The sequence below is a fragment of the Prionailurus viverrinus genome, chromosome D4 (assembly GCF_022837055.1).
Source record: "Prionailurus viverrinus isolate Anna chromosome D4, UM_Priviv_1.0, whole genome shotgun sequence".
Classification (NCBI taxonomy): Eukaryota; Metazoa; Chordata; class Mammalia; order Carnivora; family Felidae; genus Prionailurus; species Prionailurus viverrinus.
In genome coordinates, this window is record NC_062573.1 from 29,696,111 (window position 1) to 29,723,053 (window position 26,943).

General features: G+C 39.9%; 1 protein-coding gene and 1 pseudogene across 2 annotated transcripts in view; both read right to left on the reverse strand.

The window, feature by feature from the left end:
• MELK (maternal embryonic leucine zipper kinase) overlaps positions 1 to 25,062 on the reverse strand; it is a 94,484-nt gene extending 69,422 nt beyond the window's left edge. Inside the window, exons 1-8 of one of the 2 annotated variants that reach the window (XM_047830806.1) lie at positions 24,928 to 25,062; positions 18,028 to 18,123; positions 15,208 to 15,293; positions 12,904 to 13,020; positions 9,316 to 9,459; positions 7,317 to 7,385; positions 5,455 to 5,547; positions 329 to 427 (exon numbers count right to left, since the gene is read on the reverse strand). In XM_047830806.1, coding sequence (XP_047686762.1) covers positions 329 to 427; positions 5,455 to 5,547; positions 7,317 to 7,385; positions 9,316 to 9,459; positions 12,904 to 13,020; positions 15,208 to 15,293; positions 18,028 to 18,085 — 666 coding nt within the window. In that variant the 5' untranslated portion in view covers positions 18,086 to 18,123; positions 24,928 to 25,062. The other variant, XM_047830807.1, reaches the window with a different exon arrangement.
• Positions 7,725 to 8,482, reverse strand: LOC125150433 (interleukin-1 receptor-associated kinase 1-binding protein 1-like; annotated as a pseudogene).
• Positions 25,063 to 26,943: the final 1,881 nt, after the last annotated feature.

The window sequence follows — 26,943 nt, forward strand, 5'->3', positions numbered from 1 at the left end:
CTTCCATGTTTGTGTTCCCATTTGTTTTTGTTCTGTTAAGCATTTTACTACAGAAGTATAATATACATACAGAACAGTATACGTATTGAGGGTCCACCATGGCAAGTTTTCAAAAATTGAATACACACACATAACCAACATCCAGATCAAGAAAGAACAGAATCCCCCTCCATACCCCTCTTCCAGTCACTCCCCTCCTCCAAAGTGTAACCACCATCTTGACTTCTAACAGCATACATTACTTCTGCCTGTTTTTGCCTTATAAATAGAAGCAAATAGTTAACAGAACTGTTACAGTGAAATTCTACACATGCCTTGTAACACTCACCGTAATCTTCTTGTACAAAGCCATGACATTATCATCATCGAATGGTAGAAAGCCACACATAAGTACATATAAGAGTATGCCCATACTCCAAACATCTGCCTGAGTGGGAGAAAGAAATAATTTTTTAAAAATTGAGAACATATTACAGACATATTAAGCGACAGCACACTTAACAGAATCTTCACAGAGCTGAAAAATGGTGCAGAGATCATCCAATTCAACCTGCTCATTCTACAGACAAGGAACCTAAAGCCCAGAAAGGAAGGCTTGTTCAAAGTCACCCAGTCAATGGCAGGCCACCCAGGTAGGTCTCCTGACTTTTAGTTCAGTGCACTCTCTCCCAGTGTTGGATTGTAATGTTCAATAGAAAATAATTCCCAGTTGGCTGGGCTGGATTGGGTATGATAAGAAAGGAGATGAGGGGGCACCTGGGTGGCTCAGTTGGTTGAGCATCTGATTGGGCTCAGGTCATGAATCTGCAGTTCATGGGTTCAAGCCCCACGTCGGGCTCTGTGCTGACAGCTCAGAGCCTGGAGTCTACTTCAGATTCTGTGTGTCTCTCTCTCTGTAACCTCTTCTGCTCACCCTCTGTCTCTCTCTCTCAAAAGTGAATAAATGTTAAAAAAAAAAAATTTAAAAAAAAGAAAGGAGATGAGGCCAGGTCTCTGACTCTGAAAGACAATTCTGTAGTGCTGTTGAGGGTTATATAAACATGCCTGAGGATGTCAAAACAAGCCTTAAAATTTACTACTGATAATCTACAAATGTAACTAAGCTGTGTTGTAAATTCCTCTCTACGTAAAGAAAACTTAATAAAGTTCAATGATTGACTTCTCAAATATAGAAGCTAGAAATTAGCCTGCCAGCACAAACACCCCTACAAATCTCAAAATCCCAGAAAGGAGCTTAACCTTTGTATAAGATATCCATGTGTCCCATGAGTCCTAAGCACGAACTACTAATTCAAGCGTATTTGGCCTTAGTCAATAATGACACGGCTGCTGACTGAGGAGAAATCACAGCTCCCACTATCACTTAAGACTTAGGAAAATTTTAAGAGGTAAAAAGAGCAGCATTTTTTTTTTTTAAGGCAGGAGGGGTAGGCAGAGGAGAGAAACAAGAGTTAAAATAACTCAAGCGGCATCACATCTAAGTAATACCTATACTTAGTAACCCAAATCTAATGCCTAGTCCTGTCTACCAAGTCACATCAAATCATTAAGATGCCCCAAGTGAATGATCTACTTTTAGGCAAACACCTCATTTTTTTCTTCCCATTTTTTTCTTCCCATTTTTTTCTTCCCAGTTGCAGGAGGTCAGAAATTAACTATTTACGACTCAGAGATGTCAAATAATTGATCTATAAATTCAGCCTGGATAGTATGGCACCCCTGACCAGGGTGTTCAATTCAAAGCAAAGAGGCTGCACAGGAAATACTGGGCTAGCATGGCCTCATCAAATGCCACAAGAAGAGGTCAACAGAGAGGTTATATCTGAGGTTAAACAAAAAGATAAGGAAAGGAGCACCTGGGTGGCTCTGCTGGCTAAGCATCCAACTCTTGGTTTCAGCTCAGGTCATGATCTCATGACACCATGAGATCAAGTCAGTGTAGGAGGAGTCTGTGCTGACAGCATGGAGCCTGCTTGGGATTCTCTGTCTGTCTCTGTCTCTCTCTCTCTCTGCCCCTCCTTCTTTCTCTTTCTCTCTCTCAAAATAAATAAACTTTTAAAAAATTAAAATAAAAGCGGTTAAAAATGCTTTTAAAATTCTATTAAAAATTATTGGGGTGCCTGGCTGGCTCAGTTGGTAGAGCATGTGACTCTTGATCTCAGGGTCGTGGGTTTAAGCACCACATTGGGTGTGGAGCCTATTTAAAAAAATTACCATAGGGGTGCCTGGGTGGCGCAGTCGGTTAAGCGTCTGACTTCGGCTCAGGTCATGATCTCACGGTCCGTGAGTTCAAGCCCCGCATCAGGCTCTGGGCTGATGGCTCAGAGCCTGGAGCCTGCTTCCGATTCTGTGTCTCCCTCTCTCTCTGCCCCTCCCCCGTTCATGCTCTGTCTCTCTCTGTCCCAAAAATAAATAAACGTTGAAAAAAAAAAAAAAAGTTTAAATTAAAAAAAAAAAAAAATTACCATATAATTTAGAAGAGAGAGAGAAAGAGAATGTACAGGTATGCAGTAAAGCCTCCCTCAGTTCAAATCTTGACCTGTTGTTTACCAGGTGTGTGACCTTGCGAAGGCACTTAATTTCTGAGCCTCAGTTTCTTCAACTTCTTACCTTAATGAAATGAATGACAGTATTCACTCCAAAGGATTTTTGGATTTCATTTAAATGAAAATTATAAAAAGCATCTAGCATTGGGACGCCTGAATGGCTCCGCCAGTTAAGCATCTGACTCTTGATTTCGGCACAGGTCATGATCTCACAGTTTGTGGGTTCAAGCCCCATGTCAGCCTCTGCACTGACAGCACGGAACCTGCTTGAGACTCTCTCTCCCTCTCTCACTGCCCCTCCCCTGTGCACACGCACGTCCTCTCCCAAAATAAACAAATGTTTGAAAAAAAAAAAAAAAGGAAAACAATTCTGACACATGCTACAACATGTATGAGTCTTGAGGATACTGTGTGAAGTGAAATAAGCCAGTCACGAAAAGACAAATATTGTAGGACTCCACGATATAAGGTACCTAGAGTAGTCAAATTCATATAGACAGAATGTAGAAGGGTAGCTGCCAGTGGTGGGAGGAAGGAAGAATAGAATAATTATTTAATGGGTATAGAGTTGCATTTTGCAAAATGAAAAGAGCTCTGGAGATTGCTTGCACAATATAAAGGTGCCTATCACTATTTCTTTTTTTTATTTATTTATTTTTGAGAAAGAGAGGGAGACAGAGCATCAGCAGGGGAGGGGCAGACAGAGAGAGGAAGACACAGAACCCGAAGCACATTCTGGGCTCTGAGCTGCCAGCACAGAGCCTGATGCGTCACTCAAACTCACCAACCATGAGATCATGACCCGAGCCCAAGTCAGGCACTTAACCGACTGCGCCACCCAGGTGCCCCTAAATGTGCCTAACACTATTGAACTGTACACTTAAAAATGGTTAAGATAGGGGCGCCTGGGTGGCGCAGTCGGTTAAGCGTCCGACTTCAGCCAGGTCACGATCTCGCGGTCCGTGAGTTCGAGCCCCGCGTCAGGCTCTGGGCTGATGGCTCAGAGCCTGGAGCCTGCTTCCGATTCTGTGTCTCCCTCTCTCTCTGCCCCTCCCCCGTTCATGCTCTGTCTCTCTCTGTCCCAAAAATAAATAAACGTTGAAAAAAAAAATTTTTTTTTTTTAAATGGTTAAGATAGTTAAAATTAAGATGGTAAATTTTATGTAATATGTATTTATACCACAAATGAACAAGAAAAGGATCTAGCATGATTCCAGGACTATAATAAATGCTCAGTAAAAGTTTGTTCCTTTTCCTATGATGCACTGAGAAGGCCACAATATCACCTTTGTGGTATTTCTGCCAAAAAGGCATAAGCTAAATCTAATCATAAGCATCAGATAAATTCAAATTGAGATACTTTCTAAAAAATAAGTGGATTCCTCACAAATGTCAAGGTCAAGTAAGATAAAGGATAAGGAACTCTTCCAGATTAAAGAAGACCAAAGGATGGGGTGCCTGGGTGGCTCAGGCAGCTAAGCGTCTGACTTGTCAGGTCGGACATGTCAGGTCATGATCTCATGGTTTGTGAGTTTGAGCCCCGTGTCAGGCTCTGTGCTGACAGCTCAGAGCCTGGAGTGTGCTTTGGATTTTGTGTCTCCCTTTCTCTCTGTTCCTCCCCTGCTCACACTCTGTCTCTCTCTCTTCTTCAAAAATAATAAACATTCAAAAAAAATTTTTTTTAATAAAATGAAAAAGCAGGCCAAAGGAGCAATACGTGATCCTGAACTGAATCCTGGACTGGAGGGAAAATATAGCTAAGGACACTAGTGGTACAATTAACAGCACATGACTATGAATTATGAATTAAATAAGTTGTATCAATATTAAATCCCCGATTTTGATAACTATAGTGTAGGTATAAAAGAGAAAGCCCTTGCTTTTAGGAAATATATACATAGTATTTAATGATAAAGGGGAATAATGTCTAAAAATTATTCTTAATTGGTTAAGAATATGCATATATACAAACATAGAAAGAGAATGAAAAAGCAAACAGAATGAAAAAAAATGCCAACAACTGTGAATAGGACTAAACGTATACAGAAGTTCCTCATTCCATATTTGCAACTGTTCTGTAAGTTTGAGATTATATCCACATCAAAAATCACCAAAAGAAGTCAGTTCCCATCTTCTCTTGTTACAATTAAGTAAATGGGCATTTGTCAAGGTTTCTCCAACATAACACTAGTTCCAAAAGATGCAGCACATAAAAAAATGGACTCTGTAGGCAGGTAAAATCAAGGCCAACTGCTATCTATGATGCTCCCCTCCCAGAGGATCACATTGGATGAGAACATATTAAAGATCTAGAGATGTCCTGAACTAAAAAAATTATTCAATCCAGCATTTCCTGAGCTTTTGATAACTCAACTTTGTCTTATAATACTAATATTAGCAGTATTAGTACTCCACAGAACAGAAAGGACTGATGGGCTCGCAGTAGCTAATGGTAAGTAAAACAGGCAGTGCCCAGGCCTTCTGAGCCTGGGCCTTCTGCAAAGGACTGCTGGCCTCAGATAACTATCTGGCTATGAACAAAGTCCAAGTTTTCTCAGAGCTAACCAGGAAGCATCTCTGAAAACTGAGGCTACAACCCTGGCCTTGTGCTCTACCTGGCTGGGCTAACCAGTCTAAACTACGTATTGTTTTAACATGAAAGTAACCAAAACAAGGACACCAGAAATATACCTTTGCTTCATAAGTATAATATACATTATTATATTTATTGCAAGTTATTCATTTCATGTGTTACTTTAAGTCTTACTCTCTGAATAAACTGAACTCTTTGATTAACAAGATTATTTCTTACCTTATTGTAATATCCCCAGTGCACAATGTCTGACTCACTACAGGTCACCAATAAATGTATATTGATTACATATTGATTTAATCAATGAATAATTACCTCCGATCCCAGGTATGATTTGCCTTGTATTAATTCAGGTGCCGCATAAGCAAGACTCCCACAACATGTCTGAAGATGGTAATCCTTGTTACCCTGCCAACAAGAAAAAATGAAATACTCCTTAATTACGGCCCTGAAGAAATTGAAACCTTGATAAACATTCTTTTGGCACAAAGAGAAACTAGATGAAGAATTATCTCAAAGAATGAGAGACTCTGTGCAGCCAACCCCATACTATGCTATATGCATGCAAACACGTGTAGTTTACTCTTCTCTGGATTTCCAATACCACTACAACCTGGCATGAACAAAATCTTCTTCCCCTTAGCTCAATCAAGTCAGGTTCATACTTTCCTAGACATCCATTCACAAAATAATCAGTTTAACAAACATCCAAGCACCCATGTCTGCCCACTCCCAAGTACTCCAAGAAAAAGGACTATTTCTTTCCTGGACTCTATCTCCAATATCAAATCTTTACAAATACAGAAAAGTTTCTCTTTCCTTAGAGGGAAGAGAGGAATCTGCTACATAGAACAGTGCCTTAGGAGTCTGTTTTGTAGACCCAGTCGTAACACAAAAAACACCTGAACTTCCAGATCTGTGAAAATGAGAATCTGCTCGACATCCTCTGCTCTCGCACAGAAACATCAAAACATAACGAACATGATACGACTACCCAACATTTGTGTAGTCCTACAACTGGCAAATGACTTGTGAAACTGCGAAATTTCATTTACAACTGCAACAACGTGCCCAGAAGTGAACTTCTCAGCAGAAAGCAGAGGCAATCCTCTCCCAGCCAAGGCTGCTTTCTCAGATGGTGTCTGTGTGGGTCGAATCTGTGGCAGCCATAAATAAAAGCTAATGGAGTCTGTCACAAACCTTCTCCACTGCCTCCTGTGGAGAACATGACTTAAACCAGTTTATCTGCTCAAAGTATGTTTTATCTTTATACGACTGCCGATCAAAAAAATGCCATAGGGCATTTGGCTCCCAGACACAAGGCTCCACTGACAATCTCTGAAGAGCCAAGGGAAGGAGAGGAAAATCAGAAAGAATCAGACATTCAGCTGAAGGGGCAAAATCTGCTTCCCTTTGCATTTAGCTAATTCTGATTGGGGCAGGAAATAATCATGGGACTACAAAGGGCTAAGACAGGTCTGCAATTTCAACATTCCTAATGAGTGTAGACAGCTCATTTTAGAGACTGTGAGTACCATCATTAGAGAACTCAGGAGGAAGCCTCCAACAGGCAGTCACACAGGAGCTCTGCAGACAGCGCAGCTGGAAAGTTCAAAGTCACCTCAAAGAGAAGGTACGCTGGAGAACACCAGTACTTAACTGTGGGCTACAAATTAAGGAAATATATACCCATATACATTTAATAGTGCATATGGACTTTTTCCTTCTTCTTTTATAAGGAAAGAGGATTGTCTCTCAAAACGTAACCATTAGTTACAGAACCATTTGGATAACAAAGAATAGATTTGCACTAAATTCCCAAAACTCCTATCTAAATGAACAAAAGCTTCACCTAGTGGCAACATACTCAAACTGCAAACATAGAATCAATTCAGAATTCATGTTGTAATGACCTCATGTCACCTCAGCACTGCAAATTCTCTCACAGCACATCCATGGGGGCGTCAGCAGGGCCAACCCTGGACCTAGAGCAGTGGTTCTCAATCTTGGCTACCTATTCGAATCATCTAGAGAACTTCTAAAGGGGATGCAATTTAACATTCTTCTCAATGGATGCAACCACGCTCAACAAAGGCTAAGTGGAAGCCAGTGCAAGATAATACCCTAAAAAGGTATATTTACAAAGGAAATAAATACATTTTTATTTCTGTACTTACCTTGGGTTTTGCACAGAGACCAAAGTCAATCAGTTTTAATTTATGATATTCATCAAACAACAAATTTTCCTGGGGAAACAAAGATATTTTCATAACTGTATATTGACTTCCTTATATCACATCCTACCTCTAGCCATTTCTAAAAACAGTTTCTAAATGAACAAGATTTATTTTTTCCACATATAAGACATTTATTTCTGGAGTATTTGCCATAGTAAGTTTTTAAAAATAGAAAGTAAACTTGAGTATTCTGTGGGACTTTATTCAAGGAGTGACATCTTTTGGGGGGGGAAATACTTTATACAATATATATATATTCAGGACTAAAGCAAACATTATAAAAAGTACAAAAATGAAAAGATACAAACAATATATTTTGGTTGGAATTTCAGAGATTTTTTTTCCTCTCTTCCCCTTTACCTCAACAGTTATGAATACTTCTGAAGAGGCATATATTGCTGCACTTTTGATTTTTGGTTGTATAGTTAATGAACTTGAGAGTCTGGATGACTGGGGATCATCTATTTGGCCTTCCCATTCTATTGTTTCTTTTTTTTTTTTTTTTTTTTTTTTTTAGAAAGCAGTTACTTTTTTTTTTTTAACGTTTATTTATTTTTGAGACAGAGAGAGACAGAGCATGAACAGGGGAGGAGCAGAGAGAGAGCGAGACACAGAATCCAAAACAGGCTCCAGGCTCTGAGCTGTCAGCACAGAGCCCGACGAGGGGCTCAAACTCACGGAACTCACAGACCGTGAGATCATGACCTGAACTGAGGTCGGACGCTTAACCGACCAAGCCACCCAGGCGCCCCTATTGTTTCTTCTTTGATGAATAAAGGTGTTCCTCGAGTTTGGCCAATAAGGTTACAGACATCTTGAGCTTTGTACCACACGTTGGCAATAAGACAGGCCTGCCATCTTAGATATTCAACAGAAGCTGGAGGATGATGCAAATGGAGCTGGCTGATGACAACAGAGCTATCTAGCTTTTCACTAACAAAGTTATAAATATTTTACACTTTTCCAAATTCAGTAAATGTAACGCAGACCTCTGCTTCCATAAAATAAGCACTTTCCACTCTTCTAAAGCCCTCTGTCACAGTTACATTCTCTGCCTGCAGGCCCTGCTGCTGGAGGCTCTGTGTGATGCAGTCCAGGCAGCAGCAAAACCAATAGATAAGATTTAAGATCGTTTATACCAAGCAGCCTGGGAACAACAGAATGAAAATCACTAAAAAAGAATGAAATGACAAGAAGTAAGGAAAGGGAAAGAGGAGGAATGGCAAGAACTATTCTGCTTCCCCTTGAGACACTTCAGCATAAACCATCCCCTCTGTGGTACCCTGAGATTCAACTACAAGCAAACACAACGTGTGCCAAACCAAAAGAATGAGCTCAAATCAGAGGGCTGTATATAAACAGAGGCAAAAGGAAAGTAACATTGCCATGTTTTGTCAACCAATTCTAGACTCCTGGCCCTAATACCAAGTAACATAAAACCCATGTTCACTACCATCCATATTAGTCAGAGCCTGCAGACTTAAAAGTATTTGCATTTTTATTCTGTCCTTGAAAATTAGAGACTGTTCATTCCATTGAACTATTCCTTTCTGAGATGTAATGGAATTAAAATTAAAGGAAGATGAGGTCAGGAAAAGAGTATTAAAGGGAAAATACTCAATGACAATATTCTCAAAGAAAATACTCAAAACTCTTCTTTCCTAGAGATAAAATCCTGAAGTTTATATTCCCCAGTTGATTACAAAGACATTCATAATGTCACCCACAACTGACAAACATACAGAATATCAACAATTAGGTAGATCCAAAAAAGCCTACTGGCAGTCAAAAGAAAAGAAAGAAAAGTGATACATTATCAGTGGAACAAAAAAAGAAGCAAAGCCAAGATAGACCCTAAACAGAAAGAACCTGTAGAACACTAGTAAAAACTGGTAAATGATGTTGAACTCTCAGGTGAGCATCTGTGATAGTCACTTACCGGTTTGAGGTCCCTGTGAGCATAACCCTGGCTGTGCACATAAGCAACTGCAGATACTATCTGACGGAAGACAACTCGGGTCTCCTCCTCGGACAGGCGATCCTGGGAAATTATGTAGTCAAACAGCTCTCCTCCGGGGCAATACTTCAATAACAACAGAGGCATGCAGGTATGATTACTACTGACAAAAATCACTTCAGAGGAATTAAAACAAAAAATTATACTTAACTCAGAGATATCTTTAATTCAACTTAATAGGCAAGGGAACCAAGTGAAGAATAGTCAAAAATACACTGTCACGATCAAACAGGTCAACAATTACTCCAGGACACAGAACAACAGCTCTTGGTCTCAAACAGTTTTATCACCAGTAAGTAGAAGTAGAACCAACTAACACTGTGATTTTTTTTTTTTTAATGTTTATTTAATTTTGAAAGAGAGACAGCACGTGCACACGCAGGCAGGGGAGGGGCAGAGAGAAGAAGACAGAGGATCCCAAGCGGGCTCTGCACTGGCAGCGCAGAGCCCAAAATGGGGCTCAGACTCATGAACTGTGAGATCATGACCTGAACTAAAGTCAGATGCTTAACAGACTGAGCCACCCAGGCACCCCCTGACACTGTGATTTTTAAGTTCACTCAGGGTTTTATATTTTTATAGCAAAGTATTAAAACCCATTCTCATCTTAATGCACTCATATTTAGTGTAGTTCCCTAAAACAAAAACAATTTTAAAAAAGCACAATTTTTTAAAGATTTTTTTATAAAGATTTTATTTTTAAGTAATCTCTATACCCAATGTAGGCCTCAAACTCACAACCCCAAGATTAAGAGTCACATGCTCTACCACCTGAGCCAGCCAGGTGCACCCCAGAAGCAATTATTGCTTTTCCATCCTGAAGACCAGAGATTTTTAGTCTGTACCAGAAGGAGCCCAGTTCTACAGAGGTTCATAAGAAGCTACAGGAGAAGAGGTACCAGAATATAAAGTTCTAAGCTTTCCATCCCTTCTCCAAAGCAACTCTACCTTTCTGTAAACTGGGGTTTCCCTTCAAGATTTCACTTCACCTTAGCAGTACCAATTAAAATCACAGATATCTATAGCTTTTGACCTCATAGTTCCACATTTAGAAAATGTTCCTACAGATATACTCTAACATCAAAAGCGATACTCTTTGGGAGTGCCTGGGTGGCTAAGTCGGTTGAGCATCAGACTCTTGATTTCAACTCTGGTCATGATCCCAGGGTCATGGGATCAAGTCCTGTGTCAAGCTCCATGCTGAGTGTGGAGCCTGCCTGGGATTCTCTCTCTCTCTCTCTCTCTCTCTCTCTCTCTCTCCCCCGTACCCCTCTCCTCTGCTCCCGCCCTCTAAAAATAAAATAAATCTTTAAAAAAGGATACACTTTCAAGATTATCCACTAAAGCAGTATTGTTTTGTAACAAAGCCTGGAAACAACCCAAATATGTTCACACTATTTAAATTCCATTATAAAATGGAATTCTATGCAGCCATAAAAAAAAGGAAGCTCTTTACAAACTGATATGAAACAATCTCCAGTATTAAGTGAAAAAGCAAGATATAAAAGAGTATACATTGATACAGTGACTTGCAAAAAGCATTATGCTGAACAAAAGAAACCAAACACAAAAGAGTACAGACTGTATGATTCTATTTATATCAAGTTCTACAACAGGTAACACTAACCTATGGTGACCAAAATCAAATCATTGGTCACTGAGAAGTACAGTGGACAGGTAGGGTTATAGGGATTAACTTCAAAGGGTCAGGAGAAAACTTTCGGGCATAACGGATATGTTTTATCCCTAGGCTGGGGTGGGAAGTACATAGATGTCTACCTTTTTCAAACTGTATACCTAATGTGTGCATTTTAGCATATAAAAATTATACCTCAATTTTTTAAATGCTTTCCAATAAGATTTATATAAACAGCCTACTTTATATACACAAAGAAAGAAATGCAAAATGAAGTGAAACAAAAACATTAAAAACCTCTACAAATATACACAGATGGTCTCCAAGCTAAAATGTTAAGTGCATAAAAAAAAAAAAAAAACAAGGTACAGAATATTATAGTAGGCAACCACTTGTGTGACAGAAACTAATAAGCCACCTATGTGTGTATATATATTTATATATATATGAAAACACACAGATGTATGTATTCACACACACCTAAAATACATGTAGGGATTTGTATGTAAGTACAGTTGACCTTTGAACAACACAGGGGTTGGCGGTGCTGACCATTCTCACAGTCAAAAATCTGCATGTAACTTTTTTTTTAATTTTAATTCCAGTATAGTTAACATATATGTTACATTAGTTTCAGATGTAGGATGTAGTGATTCAACAATTCCAAACATTACTCAGTGCTCATCAGGATAGAGTACTCTTAATCTCTTTCACCTGTTTCACCCAACCTCCCCCACCACCACCCCCCCCCCCCATCTGATAACCATCAGTTTTTCTCTATAGTTAAGAGGGGCACCTGGGTGGTTCAGTCACTTAAGTGTCTGACTCTTCAGCTCAGGCCATGATCTCACAGTTTGTGAGTTCAAGCCCTGCATCAAGCTCCATGCTGACAGTGCAGAGCCTGCTTGGGATTCTCTCTCTCCCTCTCTCTCTCTGCCCCTCCCTCGCTTGTTCTTTCCTTCTCTCAAAATAAATAAATCTTTTTAAAAAGTGTTTTTTGGTTTGTCTCTTTTTTGTTCATTTCTTAAATTCCACATGAGTGAAATCATATGGTATTTGTCTTTCTCTGACTTATTTCACTTAGCATTATACTCTTTAGATCCACCCAGGTTGTAGCAAATGACAAGATTTCATTTTTTTATGGCAGAATAATATTCCACAGTGTGTGTGCGCGTGTGGTGTATGTGTGTGTACATACACATACCATATATTCTTTATCCATTCGTCTATCAATGGACACTTGGGCTGCTTCCATAATTTGACTACTATAAATAATGCTGTAAAATAGGGGTGCATATATCTTTTTGAATTAGTGTTTTCATATTCTTACGGTAAGTACCCAATAGTGGAATTACTGGATCATATGGTAGTTCTATTTTTAAATGTTTTATATATGCATATAACTTTTGACTCCCTGAAATTTAACTATTAAAAGCCTACTGTTGACAGGAAGCCTTACCAATAACATAAACAGTCAATTAATACATATTTTATATGTTACATGTATTATACACTATATTCTTATAATAAAGCAAGCTGGAAAAAAGAAACACATAATGAAGACAAAATACATTTACAATACCATACTGAAAAAAATCTGTTTATAAGTGGACTCTTATAAACGAGGTTCCAGAGAGATCCCTTGGTCCCTCTTACCATTAAGGACACAGCAAGAAGGTGCCAGCTATGGATCAGGAAGAAGGCCTTCACCTGACCATGCCAGCCCCTTAATTTTGGAATTCCCAGCTTTCAGAACTATGAGAAATAAATTTCTGTTGTTCATAAGCTACTCAGTCTGTGATATTTGTTATAGCAGCCCAAGTGGACTAAGACAGAAACCAAATACCTTTCAGTCTCTAGACCATACTACTAACCTCAAGAACCATGAATATTTTGTTGGCTGTCTCCAGCACATGGTAGAGTTGACATATATGCTGATGTCTCAAGTTCTTCAAGGCCTCAATCTCCGTTTTGATACGGGGCAAATCACTCTGTGACAAAACACAGTACATGAGCAATAAACCTATTTTGGAAGTGCTCCAAGCACCAATAACAAAAGCTTTACTACTGAGTAGCAAAAGCAACCAATAGCCAAATTGTTCAACAGCACAGAAAAATACAACAAAAATTATCTGTGTGTACATAAAGAAAGGCCTTGAGGGTTTTATGAAAGACAGTTTGATGTGGGTGAATAATACAATGTCCAGAAAAATCAAAACAGTCTGAGAACCCCTTAGGTTAGCATTCCAGGGGCGTGCCTGGATGGCTCAGTCAGTTAAGCTTCCAACTCTTGATCCTGGCTCAGGTCATGATCTCTCAGTTTGTGAGATTAAGCCCTGATTTGGGCTCTGTGCTGGCAAGTGTGGGACCTACTTGGGATTCTCTCTTTCTTTCTCTCTGTTACCTCCCTGGCTTATGCGCACACACTCTCAAAATAAATGAATACATAAACTTAAAAAAAAATTGAAGGAGAGCCTGAATTGTCAGTTGACGGATTATTAGAAATAATTTCTGATTAGGTCACTATATTTTGGCATATAATTTGGAAGTAGTTCAAAGAATTGAGGGACACTGCTGTACTAGAACTCCTCACATTCTCTCTGACTAATTTATTCATGTTAATCAACACTTACATCCTTAAAAATAAAAAATAAGAAAAAAATAAAAGTAAATAGATATGAACACTTGATGTTAAATTCTGTCTCATTCCAACAAGGGAGTCCAAAAAAAGTCCTATGTGTCTAATTAAAAATCTTACTTTATTAAAATCTTCACTAAATTAAAAAATGTTACTTATTATGTTTGATAATTACCAACATTTATAAAATTTTCGCGTTGTTTTACTCAGTGGTACACTACTAATAATTATAATGCTAACTCAATCCACAAGAAAAAAAATGTTTAACACTCAGATTTTTGGTTAGAGAAAAAAATAATTTTTTTACTGTTTTCTAATTTATCTTCAAAAAAAAAACAGTGGTGCCTAGGTTGCTCAGTCAGTTAGGTTAAGTGTCAGACTTCCGCTCAGGTCATGATCTCGCAGTATTTGGGTTTGAGCCCTGCATTAGGCTCTGTGCTGACAGCTTGGAGCCTGGAGCCTGCTTCGTATTCTGTCTCCCTGTCTGTCTGTCTCTCTCTCTCTGCCCCTCCCCTGCTCACACTCTCTCTCTCAAAGACAAATAACATTAAAAAAATTTTTTTTTAAAACAAAAAGAAGAAACAGCCACACATATATACAAAGAGACTAGTAAATTCTCAGCAGGAGACCAAAACTAAGAAACCAAATGATATGAGCAACAATAAAAAAATTAGAAACAAAAGACCACTCAGGGTGACTTCAAACACTAGAAAGGGTTTAATAGGCCCAAAAGACCATCAAAAGAGACCCATCTTCCCTTAATATAAAAACAATAAACTTTATGTACATTAAAACCAAAACCACATATTGAATGAGCTGTTTCAGGAGGTAACAATCAGCCCAGTCCTGGAAACACCCATGTATATGAGCAAGAGGCTGATTACAAAAAGGACTTAATGATATAACTTCGAACGTCAATTTGAATAAAATTCTAGAGCTCACATCTATCTATCATAAAAGAGATCAACACTTAGTAAGGGGATCGTGAGAAGGTACAGGAGATATTAATATCCAGAAACACCTGTAATACTATGAAACATCTGTAGGAAAATGGACTCCACAGACCAGATATGTACCATGGCCTGGCATTAAAATTAAGGACAAAGTAACCCCTTCCCCAGATTACTTTTTAAAACCAGAGATTTAGGGGCGCCTGGGTGGCGCAGTCGGTTAAGCGTCCGACTTCAGCCAGGTCACGATCTCGCGGTCCATGAGTTCGAGCCCCGCGTCAGGCTCTGGGCTGATGGCTCGGAGCCTGTTTCTGATTCTGTGTCTCCCTCTCTCTCTGCCCCTCTCCCGTTCATGCTCTGTCTCTCCCTGTCCCAAAAATAAATAAAAACGTTGAAAAAAAAAAATTAAAAAAAATAAAAAATAAAAAAAATAAAACCAGAGATTTATACCTAACTTGCAATCTAAAAAACAAGCCCAACAAGCCATAGAAAGATCATTCTAATGAAAGTAGTAACTAGAACATAGAGCAAATTCAGGTTTTAATTTACAAAACTGATCTATAGATATTTTTTAAATAATTTTAACTTACCCCTAGTGCATTTTTATCCATGATTTTTATAGCTACCATTTCTCCAGTGAGGATATGGCAGGCAAGTTTGACCTTTGCAAAGCCACCTAAGTATAGAAAAATGTGTTACGAAGAGATAAGCAAGAGTAACCTAAAATCATCATCAGAACAACCTGAGGACTCAGGCACAAATACCTCTCCACATGCTTTTATTTTATTTTTTTTAAGATTTTATGTTTAAGTAATTTCTACACCCAACATGGGGCTCAAACTGAATCCGAGATCAAAAGTTGCATGCTCTGAGCCAGCCAAGTGCCCCTCCATATGCTTCTAAAAAGCTCTATAAATCATATTTTCCTGGAAGTTTGTGGCTTTTTCTTCCTATCGCTTCCAAAGCACTAGCCATGACTTTAACCTCTCCTCATCCGATGTCTAGCTGAAGATTTTTACCATGATAGAATCTTTAACTTTGTAATGAAGAAGTAGGAAAACAGAATTCACTGTTTAGAAATTTGCTTTACAAGTAACATTGCAAATAAATTTGCTTTATAATTAAAACTGCTACAACACAATATAAAGTTGTTGAGATAAAAGACAATGGGAAACATCTACTGTTTTAAAACTGGATCAGGGCGCCTGGGTGGCTTGGTCGGTTAAGCGTCCGATTTTGGCTCAGGTCATGATCTCATGGTCTGTGAGTTCGAGCCCCGTGTCGGGCTCTGTGCTGACAGCTCAGAGCCTGGAGCCTGTTTCAGATTCTGTGTCCCCCTCTCTCTCTGCCCCTCCCCTGTTCACGCTCTGTCTCTCTCTGTCTCAAAAATAAGTAAACATTAAAAAAAAATTTTTTTTTAAATAAATAAAACTGAATCAAAAGGATATGATTTTTCAAAACTGGATCAAATGCTAGATAAATGTCTACACTTTGGTATCTAAAACAAACTGCCAACTTCATATTTTGAAAAAGAAGCTCCTGGGGCACCCAGGTAGCTCAGTCAGTTAAGCATCTGACTTTGGCTCAGGTCATGATTTCACAGTTTGTGAGTTCAAGCCCCATGTTGGGCTCTCTGCTGTCAGCATAGAGCCTGCTTCATATCCTCTGATCCCCTCTCTCTGCCCCTCGCCCCCCTCTCAAAAATAAATAAACATTAAAAATAAATAAATAAAAAGAAGCGCTGGAGGTCCCTGCTATGGTCTTCCCCATCTCAGTAAATGGCAACTCAACATTTTCCAAAAATCTAGAAGCCATCCTTAGCCCTTCTCTTTTGTCTCCCACTACATACCCAACCCATTAACAAATCCCACTGGCTCTGTCTTCAAAATACATCAGTCGTTACCTTGGGGGAAAACAGACAGGTATTGACTAGAAATCTGTCAAAAAAAAGAAATCTGTCTTGATCGGAGCATGGAACATATAGGTGGACATGTTTGTAAAACTCCATCAAGTGGCAACTGAGTGGCTCTGTTGGTTAAGCATCCAACACTGATTTTGGCTCAGGTCATGATCCCACAATTTGTGAGACTGGGTCCCCCAGCACAGAGCCTGCTTGGGATTCTCTCTCTCCCTCTCTTTCTCCCCTCCCCTGTGTGCAGACGCACATGGTCTCTCACTCTCTCTCAAAATAAACAAACATTAAAAAAAAAACTCCAGGGGCGCCTGGGTGGCGCAGTCGGTTAAGCGTCCGACTTCAGCCAGGTCACGATCTCGTGGTCCGGGAGTTCGAGCCCCGCGTCGGGCTCTGGGCTGATGGCTCAGAGCCTGGAGCCTGTTTCTGATTCTGTGTCTCCCTCTCTCTCTGCCCCTCCCCCGTTCATGCTCTGTCTCTCTCTGTCCCAAAAATAAATAAACGTTGAAAAAAAAAATTAAAAAAAAAAAAAAACCCCAGGGGCGCCTGGGTGGCTCAGTCGGTTAAGCGTCCGACTTCAGCTCAGGTCACGATCTCACAGTCCGTGAGTTCGAGCCCCGCGTCCGGCTCTGTGCTGACCGCTCAGAGCCTGGAGCCTGTTTCAGATTCTGTGTCTCCCTCTCTCTCTGACCCTCCCCCGTTCATGCTCTGTTTCTCTCTGTCTCAAAAATAAATAAACGTTAAAAAAAAAAATTTAAAAACAAAAAACAAAAAACTCCATCAAGACTAATGCACTTTGCATATTTTACCATTATACCTCAACAAATTAAAACACATATACGTACAGAATCACACCCCTTTCACTACTTTCACTGCTATCACCCTCATCCAAGTCACCATATTCTCTACCATCACTCACCTAAATTAATGCAATAATCTCTTAACATATCTCTGCTTCTACCCCTGCCTTTCCCAACTAATCTTTTCACAGCAAAGCAGCTAGAGTGACCCTTAAAAACAAAGGTCAGGGGTGCCTGGTTGGCTCAGTTGGTTAAGCGTCTGACTTTGGCTCACATCATGATCTCACAGTCCATGAGTTCGAGCCCTGCATCGGGCTCTGTGCTGATAGCTCAGAGCCTAGAGCCTGCTTTGGCTTCTGTGTCTCCCTCTCTCTCCGCCCCTCCCTCACTCACACTGTCTCTGTCTCAAAAATAAAATTAAAACATAAAAAAATTTTTAAAATAAGAAAAAAGCAGAAACAAAAGTCAGATAGATCATTCCTTGGCTCAAAACTCTCCAGTGACTTTTATTCTAAATAAAATGACCTACAAGGCCCCTGCTACTATTCTCCTCTCTTGCTCTGCTTTTTCTTTCTAAAGTAAGTTGAAGAATTTTAAAACTACACAGGTTAAACTGAAAAGCTCATGACTGCCCAAATGCACTATTATTCCCAAATAGTTGATCTGTCCTCTGCCTCCAGGAAAAAAAAAAAGATTACCTGTCCCAACAGTTTCATATAATTCATAGTATTTGAGAAGTTCATCATAATCTTTCATAGTCCTCCTGGAAGTTTCTACAAAATTACAAAAGGAACCTGTAAGACAGAAATAGTACATGACCGAAAAAGGAACTACTATGAGATTACCTTATAAGTGCAAATATAAATAAGTCTTGGGCATATAAATGATACAAAAAAAAAAAAAAACCTGATTTACTATATGGTAAAAAACAAACAAACAAATAAAAAGCCTGGATTCCTATCTCATACCACACATAAAAATCAATTCTAGATCAAGCAAAGACTTATATATGCAAGATAAACTTTAAAAAATTTTTAAAGAATATTGTCATGATTTCAGGACAGAAGAGAATCTTTTAAATAAAGTGTTAATCATTAAAAAAATGTTAAAATTAAGAACTTTTGCCCATTTAAAGACATCCTTAAAAAAAAAATCATAAATGTGAGAAAATATTTGTAACACTTATAAACAATGGGTTTTTATCCAGAACATACTATATACAATACAGAAGGCAACCCAAAAGAAAAAATAAGTAAATGAAATAAAAAGCATTTCATAAAGAAACACAAAGGACCAATAAAAACATGAAAAAACATTCAATTTTATTAGTTATCAGGGAAATGCAAATTAAGATTCCAATGATACACAATTAAAAAAATATATGAGATACATATTTTATTGCTATGCTCAACTTATGTATGTTACATATACAGTTGATCCTCGAACAATGCAGGGGTAAAGGGCACCAACTCCCTTGCAGAGTTGAAAATCCACATATAACTTTTGACTACCCTAAAACTTAACTATGAACAGCCTACTGTTGACAGGAAGCCCTATCAATAACATAATTAGCTCATATTTTGTATTTCATATGCATTATATACTATATTCTCACAATAAAGTAGGCTAGAAAAAAGAAAATTTATTAAGAAAATCATAAGGAAGGGGCATGTGGGTGGCTTAGTCGGTTAAGTGTCCAACTCTTGATTTTGGCTCAGGTCATGATCTCAAGGTTCGTGGGATCAAGCCCCATGTGGAGCTCTGTGCCCTGTGTGGAACACAGAGCCTGCATGAGATTCATTCATTCTCTCTCTCTCTCTCTCTCTCTCTCTCCCCCACCTCCTGCTCACATGCACTGTCTCTCTCTCAAAATAAATAAACTTAAAAAAAAAAAAAAAGAAAATCATAAGGAAGAGAAAATACACTTACAGTATTGTACCCTATTTACCAAAAAAAAAAAAATCCATGTATAAGTGGATTCACACATTTCAAAATCATGTTGTTCAGGGTCAGCTATACTTTCAAGCATGTAACAAAAAATATATAAAAATTAGTTGTAAAAACGTCTTTGGTAGATATTGTTTGATTTTGTCTTCCTGCATTTTAAAATAAGGTAGAATTTAAAAAAAAAACAAGGACAAGTAGGGCCCTATTGTGTACATGACTGCATAAGGTCACACTCTTATCAGCTTTGTCTTATTTGTGGAAGATATGCTCTTAGTTGATTTTAACTAGAGATTAGCAGTATCTGACAGAAGTGCTACTGCAATCAGACTGTCAACCCCGAATTTTTGTTTATTCATTTATCATACAGATGTGTTTACTGAGCACCTATGCTGTGCCAGACCTGCGCTTTGCACTAAGCCTTAAAATGCAGAAGGAAAGAAAGGTGGTTCCTGCCCTCATGAATCTCGCATTCTAGCAGAAAAGACAGTAAGCAAATAATTAAAATTTGTCATAAGTACTGGGAAAGAAATAAGCAACAATGGTGAGAATGGGTTGCTGAGACGGTAATATTTAAGTCAAGATCCGATTCAAAGGATGAAAAGTGAGAAAAAGAAAATCAGCCCTCAGGCAATCAAATTGGAGGTGGTTAAAATAATAATCCTTTCTTACATTGATTGCTGTTTTCTCATCCATGACATCCTCCCACCTCTTGCTTCCTAAGATACCCATGTGCTGAAATGCCCCAGCTCTTTGACAGCATCCATTCTAAAACGGGTTCTTGCTTCCCTAATCCTTTCTTAAAATCACCACCATAAACTCAGATCCTAGAAGGCCCTTCTCAATTCCTGGTAAGTATGGTTTCTCTTGCTGCAGCAAGCTTACTACACCTAATATTTTTTACTACAGATGTGTTCTTAGTGGTTTTGGTCGATAGACCTTAACAGGAGTCATTAGCCCAAAAAGAATGAGAAGATGAGCACTGGGAAAAGAGGGAATTTTAGGTGCAAAGATTCCAGGGGAAAAAAAAAAAAGTTGACATGTACTGAACTGAAACTGCTTTTAGAGGTACCAGCAAATGGAAATGCAGATTTGGAGCAGGGACAATGGGTTAGCCACATGAAAAAAAAAGAATACTGGATCTCTCTCTCACACCACACACAAAATCAGTTACAGTTAGTACAAAGACTTAAAAGTGAAAGACAAATCTTTAAAATGCAGACAGCTAAGGTCCTGCCCACACCAGACCTATATCTAGGAGTGGGAAAAGGCAGAAAGAAACGGAAAAGTAAGAATTAAAAGAATACCATTTCATAGAAGCCAAGAAGGAAGAAAAAGGTAAAACAGTAAAAGATAATTTCTAGGAAGCAGATTTCTAAAATTTTCTAAAAGTGCGCATTTATATATAGGTCAAGTCCTAGGACATGAGTTTTGGTGTTGCAAAGTGGAGCTTTCATTATGAGTAGACATGGGGTGAAAGATCTCTGAACCTACAGAGAAATGGTTTCTTTAAGGGACTCTCCTTTCCGGAGGGTGGTATGGAAGGACAGGACTAGGGATTTCACCTTGGGAGGAGATGCCCTGACACCCCTTAGAAAGCCAAGCAGGAATCAGAAGGCCCAGGAAAACAGAGATCACTGAGTCAGGCACAAAGAATGTCCCATCTAGGCCAGCACAGCACACCAGGACTCTAAAGTTCACAAAGGGGTTTGAAGCCAATGCCCAGCTAGAGATGAAATCCTCCCTTTGCCTGGCCTCACCCCTATGCACAAATCTCCCTTGGTGACTTAGCAGTGGAGTAGCTGTGACAGAATAGCGTTCAGGATCCTCAGACCCATTCTCGCTAACATTTCAAAACATTGAGTACATGCATACCCAACTGGGACTTGGGAAGCAAGTTCCACCTGGAAACTTCATTACTGCCTCTCAGTAGTGAACACCTGGTATTGGCGCTCATTTCTAGAACCAGATAGTCTCCCTTCACCGACAGGCAGACCTCTAGCAAGCCACCGAAGGCTCAGATTGATGGGTGGCCAGCACCATGTTCACTACCTTCACATTCTCTGTTCTTCGTCCTGTCTCATCCAGAGCTGAGTGGCCAGCATGTTACTAAGCCTTAATAATGGTCATGACTTTGGAAGATCTAGAATGCACGTTCAACCTCAGAAGTGTGGTAAGTTTATAAAAGAAAAGGCGAGGGGTGATTGGGTGGCTCATTTGGTTGAGCGTCCAACTTCAGCTCAGGTCATGATCTCACGGTTGCCAAGTTCGAGCCCCAGGTCCCACATTGGGCTCTGTGCTGACAGCTCAGAGCCTGGAGCCTGCTTTGGATTCTGTGTGTGTCTCTCTCTCTGCCCCTTCCCCGTTCATGCTCGCTTGCTGTCTCTGTCTCAAAAATAAAATAAATATTTTAAAAAATTTTAGAAAAGGAGGTCCTTAACACAGTGAGGATGGGCATCTTCTTAAATCAAAGTAGAGAAAAAACTGAATGAAATAATCAAAAAAAAGCCCAGGAGCCTCAAAGGATATTTTTTCAAAGATCCTTTTAAATCTCCTTTTAAAATGCATAAAGCACTCTGATTCCATGAATCATTTTACTTAGAGATAAAAGATAAATTATGGTGAGTATAAAGCCTTCAAAAATTTGTTCAGTGAACAGAATGCTATAGCAGAAGCTCTGGAAGGGAAATTCAAACTCAAGGAAAAACATCAGCCTTAAAAAAAAAAAAAGTTTTAATTTCAATGTCAAAGCTATTATAGCAAGAAAGATAAAGATCATGGGCAAAAGACATTCTGATCCAATAAAGAGTAGCCATTTCCTAGGAAGAGACGGCACTGGGCCAACTTAATAAGCAGACTGAATTTTTAATCTAGCTGAACCTGCATGAATGGGGTAGGGCAACAGAAGAAGCAACGTCAGGCCACAGTAAAGTTGGGGATATACAAAGGAACTTTTTTTTAGTTTATTTATTCATTTTGAGAGAGAGAGACAGAGAGCACAAGCAGGGGAGGGGCAGAGATTAAGAGAGACAGAATCCCAAGCAGGCTCTGCACCATTAGCAGAGAGCCAGGCTCAAACTCACAAACCACAAGATCATGACCTGAGCTCAGATCAAGAGTCAAAGCCACCCAGGTGCCCCCACAATGGAACAGTTCTACTTCCACTGGAGTGGCAAGTTACTTCAGGCAAGGAGATATCACAGTGGTCATATTTATTCTCACTGGCACCTAAGGCACAGGATAAAATATATCCTTAACAGCAGTACTAATTAAGAAATCTTTTAAAGAGTATTTGTCAGCGGGGCAAAGATGGGAATGAAGTGGAACCACCCCAAAAAGGCAGGAAACATAGGAACTAAGAAATTTCAAAACAGGCAACAACAGCAGTAAAGGTATAGTCAACATAAAAAAATCTTTGGGCTCCTGGGGTGCCTGGACTGGCTCAGTCAGTGAAGCATGCGACTCCTGATCTCACAGTTGTGAATCTGAGCCCCACAGTGGGTGTAGAGATTACTTAAAAATAAAATCTTTAAAAAAAAAAAAAAAGAAAGGAAAGAAAAAGAAAGGAAATCTTTGGGATCTTCATGAGGGAGAGGACAAAGAGCAGATTAGAAATGGGGGAAGGTCAGGCTATAAATCTGTTTACAAAGTTGCCTGCTATAAAAGTAGACAATCAGGTTCATTAGAGCAAAGCCCAACTAATACTGGGTATTGAGAACACATGGGTTAAAGAGGAAACACAAAGAGACATTTCAAAGCCTAAAGACAAAGAAATGGAAATGGGCAAAAGCTTCACAAAGTATAAGAATCCTACTTGCCACCACTGCCCATATCTAAATTCCATATAAAGGACTGGGCGATTCCAGTTGCACTCAAAAGGAAAAAATCATTTGTATGATGTTGAAAGTCACATCCCCCGATGAGGAATATAAGAATTCACCATTAACTTTTCTTAATAGATTTCTCCCAAGTGAGTTTTGAACTTCCAGGTCATGGCCTCGAGTCAACTAGCAGAGATCAACTTGTGCCAATTTAGGATGGAACCACGCACCTTCTCTTTCTCTTTCCTTTTTATCTACTCCCCCCACCCTCCTATTACACCATGCCTTTGGATGAGTAATACAAACGTGGGCCTAAATTATATCTACTGAATCCAGGGATCATCATTTTTGCTGCTTTTGGAAGAAAACTGGTGTTTGCGTTGCAAACTGCTTTAATGACAACAGATTTTACTTGGTTTTCAAATTTTGTGGATGTGGAGCTGGTTGCAAATATTCTTAAGTGCCCTGTTTATCCTCAAAAGTTTGGAAATATACAACACAAGAAGAACAGGGCTGGAGGAACCCAATTCTGTAGCTGCTTAAAGGAGATGTATGATCAATGTGGAAGGCAGCCTCTCACCTGTGGATAATGAAGAAAACTAGACTCAGTTACCTGAACGTCCTCTGAGTGTGACTAAACAGAAGAACTGGGGGCATAAACAATTGGGATGTTGCACTTCCCTGAGGAAACAAGCACTGCTTAGATAATAGGTTTATTATTAAATTTTATAGAAGAGCAACAAATTAGGGGCAATTTCCTACTAATAGTATTATTTGGGCTATGCTATTACTTGCTGGGTAATACGTTTACTTCATCTATGAGCTTGGTAAGATACTGATGCTGAAGATCTTTCAAATGAGAAGTAGAATACCGAATAGCTTATAATGTGGCCTTGTAATTGATACATTTAACATCCTGTCTTGCTCCCTTGCATTGGCTTCTGAGAGCACCAACGAAGAGGCATTCATTCCTAAAGACGTTCAGGGACTCATTTGCCCATCTGGTGGGTCCACAGTAGATACGGAGGAAAGATAGATCCACTGGTGAAACAAGCCCGTGAGGGTGTAGTAAAGGAGTTTCTGATTTCTCCCAAACAACACAGTAAACAGAAACCAAAATATGAACAAAAAAGGGAAAACTGGCTTCTAAGCAAAACTCCAGGTACCTCTGAAACCCACCGCCACTTTACCCCGTTCCACCACCAAAGAGAAATACCAAAGGTAAAGCTCAAGTACGATTATTCATCCAAGGCGCTTGCTTGGGACGCTCGCCTCTAGGAGTTTCCCTTTTTCCCACCGGTTTCTTGGTGGTGCGGCTCCTTGTACTGCTTTGGCAGTCAGGGCATATCCCTTTTTGCGTGAGCCTCTTAAGCCACTACTTTGGGAAGGCGAAGGAAGAGGAAGGATTTGAACTCTGAAAAGGGGGTGGTAACACACAACACATTTCCTTTTGAACTGCACTGCCCCAGTAAACTGGGTTGTACGAACAGAATTAATTTGGAACCCTTCCTTCAACTTCTTTTCGCGGAGACAGGGTCACGGAAACGTGGCAGGCATGGAAATCACAACTCTCGCAGTCTCCTGAGCGGCAAACGCTTTGCCTGCACCTCAGTAACCCTGAGGTAGGTAGGATCATTATCCCCACTCACAAAGGAGAAAACTGGGGCGTCGGAAAGGCTGACTATACCAACCGGGAAGTGGGTTCGCAAGGTGGGGTTCCGGGGAAATTCTCCAGTCTCCGGAGAGCCAAGAACAAGCCGGGCTCGCGCCGCCACTCCCCCACGCCGCGCATAGCTCCGACCCTGGCCCTCATCTACGGCGGGACACACTGACCTGAGGGGCAGAGGGGTGGAGAGCCGGGGGGGCGGGGCCGGGTAGAAGCACACAGGAGGCGGCCAGCCGTCCCGAGCGAAGCAGCGAGCGCCCACAGCCCCTGGTAAGCTTTGGAATCGTCTGGTTCTGGCCGCTTCCGCCCGCCAAGGAAATCAAAACTCCCGGGCCGGAAGGGGCGGGGCGGGGCGCGGCGGGGGCGCGCGCGGCGCCGGGAGTGGGTGAGACGGGGACGCGCGGGCTCGCTCTAACCGGGACCGGAAGGGCTGGGCAGGGAACCGGGAGGCCAGTTTTTGTCGGCTAGGCGAGGCCCTGTGACGTGACGTCTTGGTCTTCAGACGGGGTACGCCTTCACCGGAGGGTATGTAAAGAGTCTGCAGGGGGCGTGGACATACAAAGTTTCCACATAATTCTACCTTCTTACGCCCTGCTTCCTAAAACTGATCTGCAGAGAAGTCGCTGGTCTTAATGGTTCTCATTTCGTCCTACCCTTGCCTAGTGGCCCTTCTCTCACCCATCAAATGCTAGTATACTCTCACCGCTCCAAATCACACTAAAATGTATTGCCACCAGGTGTAAAACCCTCAGGGGCCAAATTAATTGTCCTTTAGGTTATTAAGGGTACCAAAATCACTAACCCAGCATCACACTGGAAATCTTTCTTATACAGTTCACTATCTGGTCATTATTTATGTGATTTTCATTGCTGTATGAATTACAATGGTAATGGTAACTCTATCTGGAAGAAAAAATTAAAAATTATAGCCACAGGAAAGAACATTAAGTATAAATTTGCATATGCATTTTTAAAAATTTTTTAATGTTTATTTTTGAGAGAGAGGACAGAGTGTGAGTGGGGGAGGGGCAAAGAGAGAGGGAGACACAGAATCCAAAGCAGCCTCCAGGCTCAGCTGTCAGCACAGAGCCCAGCGCTGGGCTTGAGCTGGGGAACTGTGAGATCATGACCTGAGCCGAAGTCCACCGCTTAGCTGACTAAGCCACCCAGATGCCCCTGCATGTGTATTTTTAAAATAGACCTGACTTTTAGAGCAGTTTTAGGTTCACAGGAAGTTTGAGGGGCTCCTAAACACTCTGCTCCCACGCATGCATAGCCACCCCCATTATTAATATCCCTCATCAAATCACCAGAGTGGTACATTTGTTCCAACTGATGAACCTACATTGACACCCAAAGACCATAGTTCATATCAGGGTTCCCTCTTGGTGTGTACATTTTATGAGTTTAGACAAATGTATAATGACATGTATCCACCATTATAGTATCATACAGAGTAGTTTCACTGCCCTAAAAATTCTCTGCTCTACCTACCCATATATAATATATATGTGTACAATATATAACATATATTGTATATATGGTATATATTATTTTACTTATATTGTATATGCCTATTTTACTTCATTGCAGTAACAAATTATATATACAATATATATGTGTACTATATATAACATATTTGTACAATATATATATACTGTGTGTATATATATATATATACTGTGTGTGTATATATATATATATATATATACATATATATATATATAGTATACATTATATATATCCAGCACTCTATTTTACTTCATTGCAGTAAAACATTATATATAGGGGCGCCTTGGGTGGCTCAGTTGGTTAAGCGTCCAACTTCGGCTCAGGTCACCATCTCCCAGTTTGTGAGTTCCAGCCCCGTGACGGGCTCTGTACTGACACCTCAAAGCCTGGAGCCTGCTTCAGATTCCGCGTCTCCTCCTCTCTGTGCCCCTCCCATGCTCGTGCTCTGTATCTTTCTGTCTCTCAATAATGAATGTTAAAATTTTTTTTTAATTATGTACATAATATGTAATATATGTATAATTAATATAATTATATATAAATATATATGTGTGTACAATATATATGTGTACAATATATAATTTTTTAACTTTAATTTTTAAAATTTACATCCAAATTAGTTAGCATATAGTGAAACAATGATTTCAGGAGTAGATTCCTTAATGCCCCTT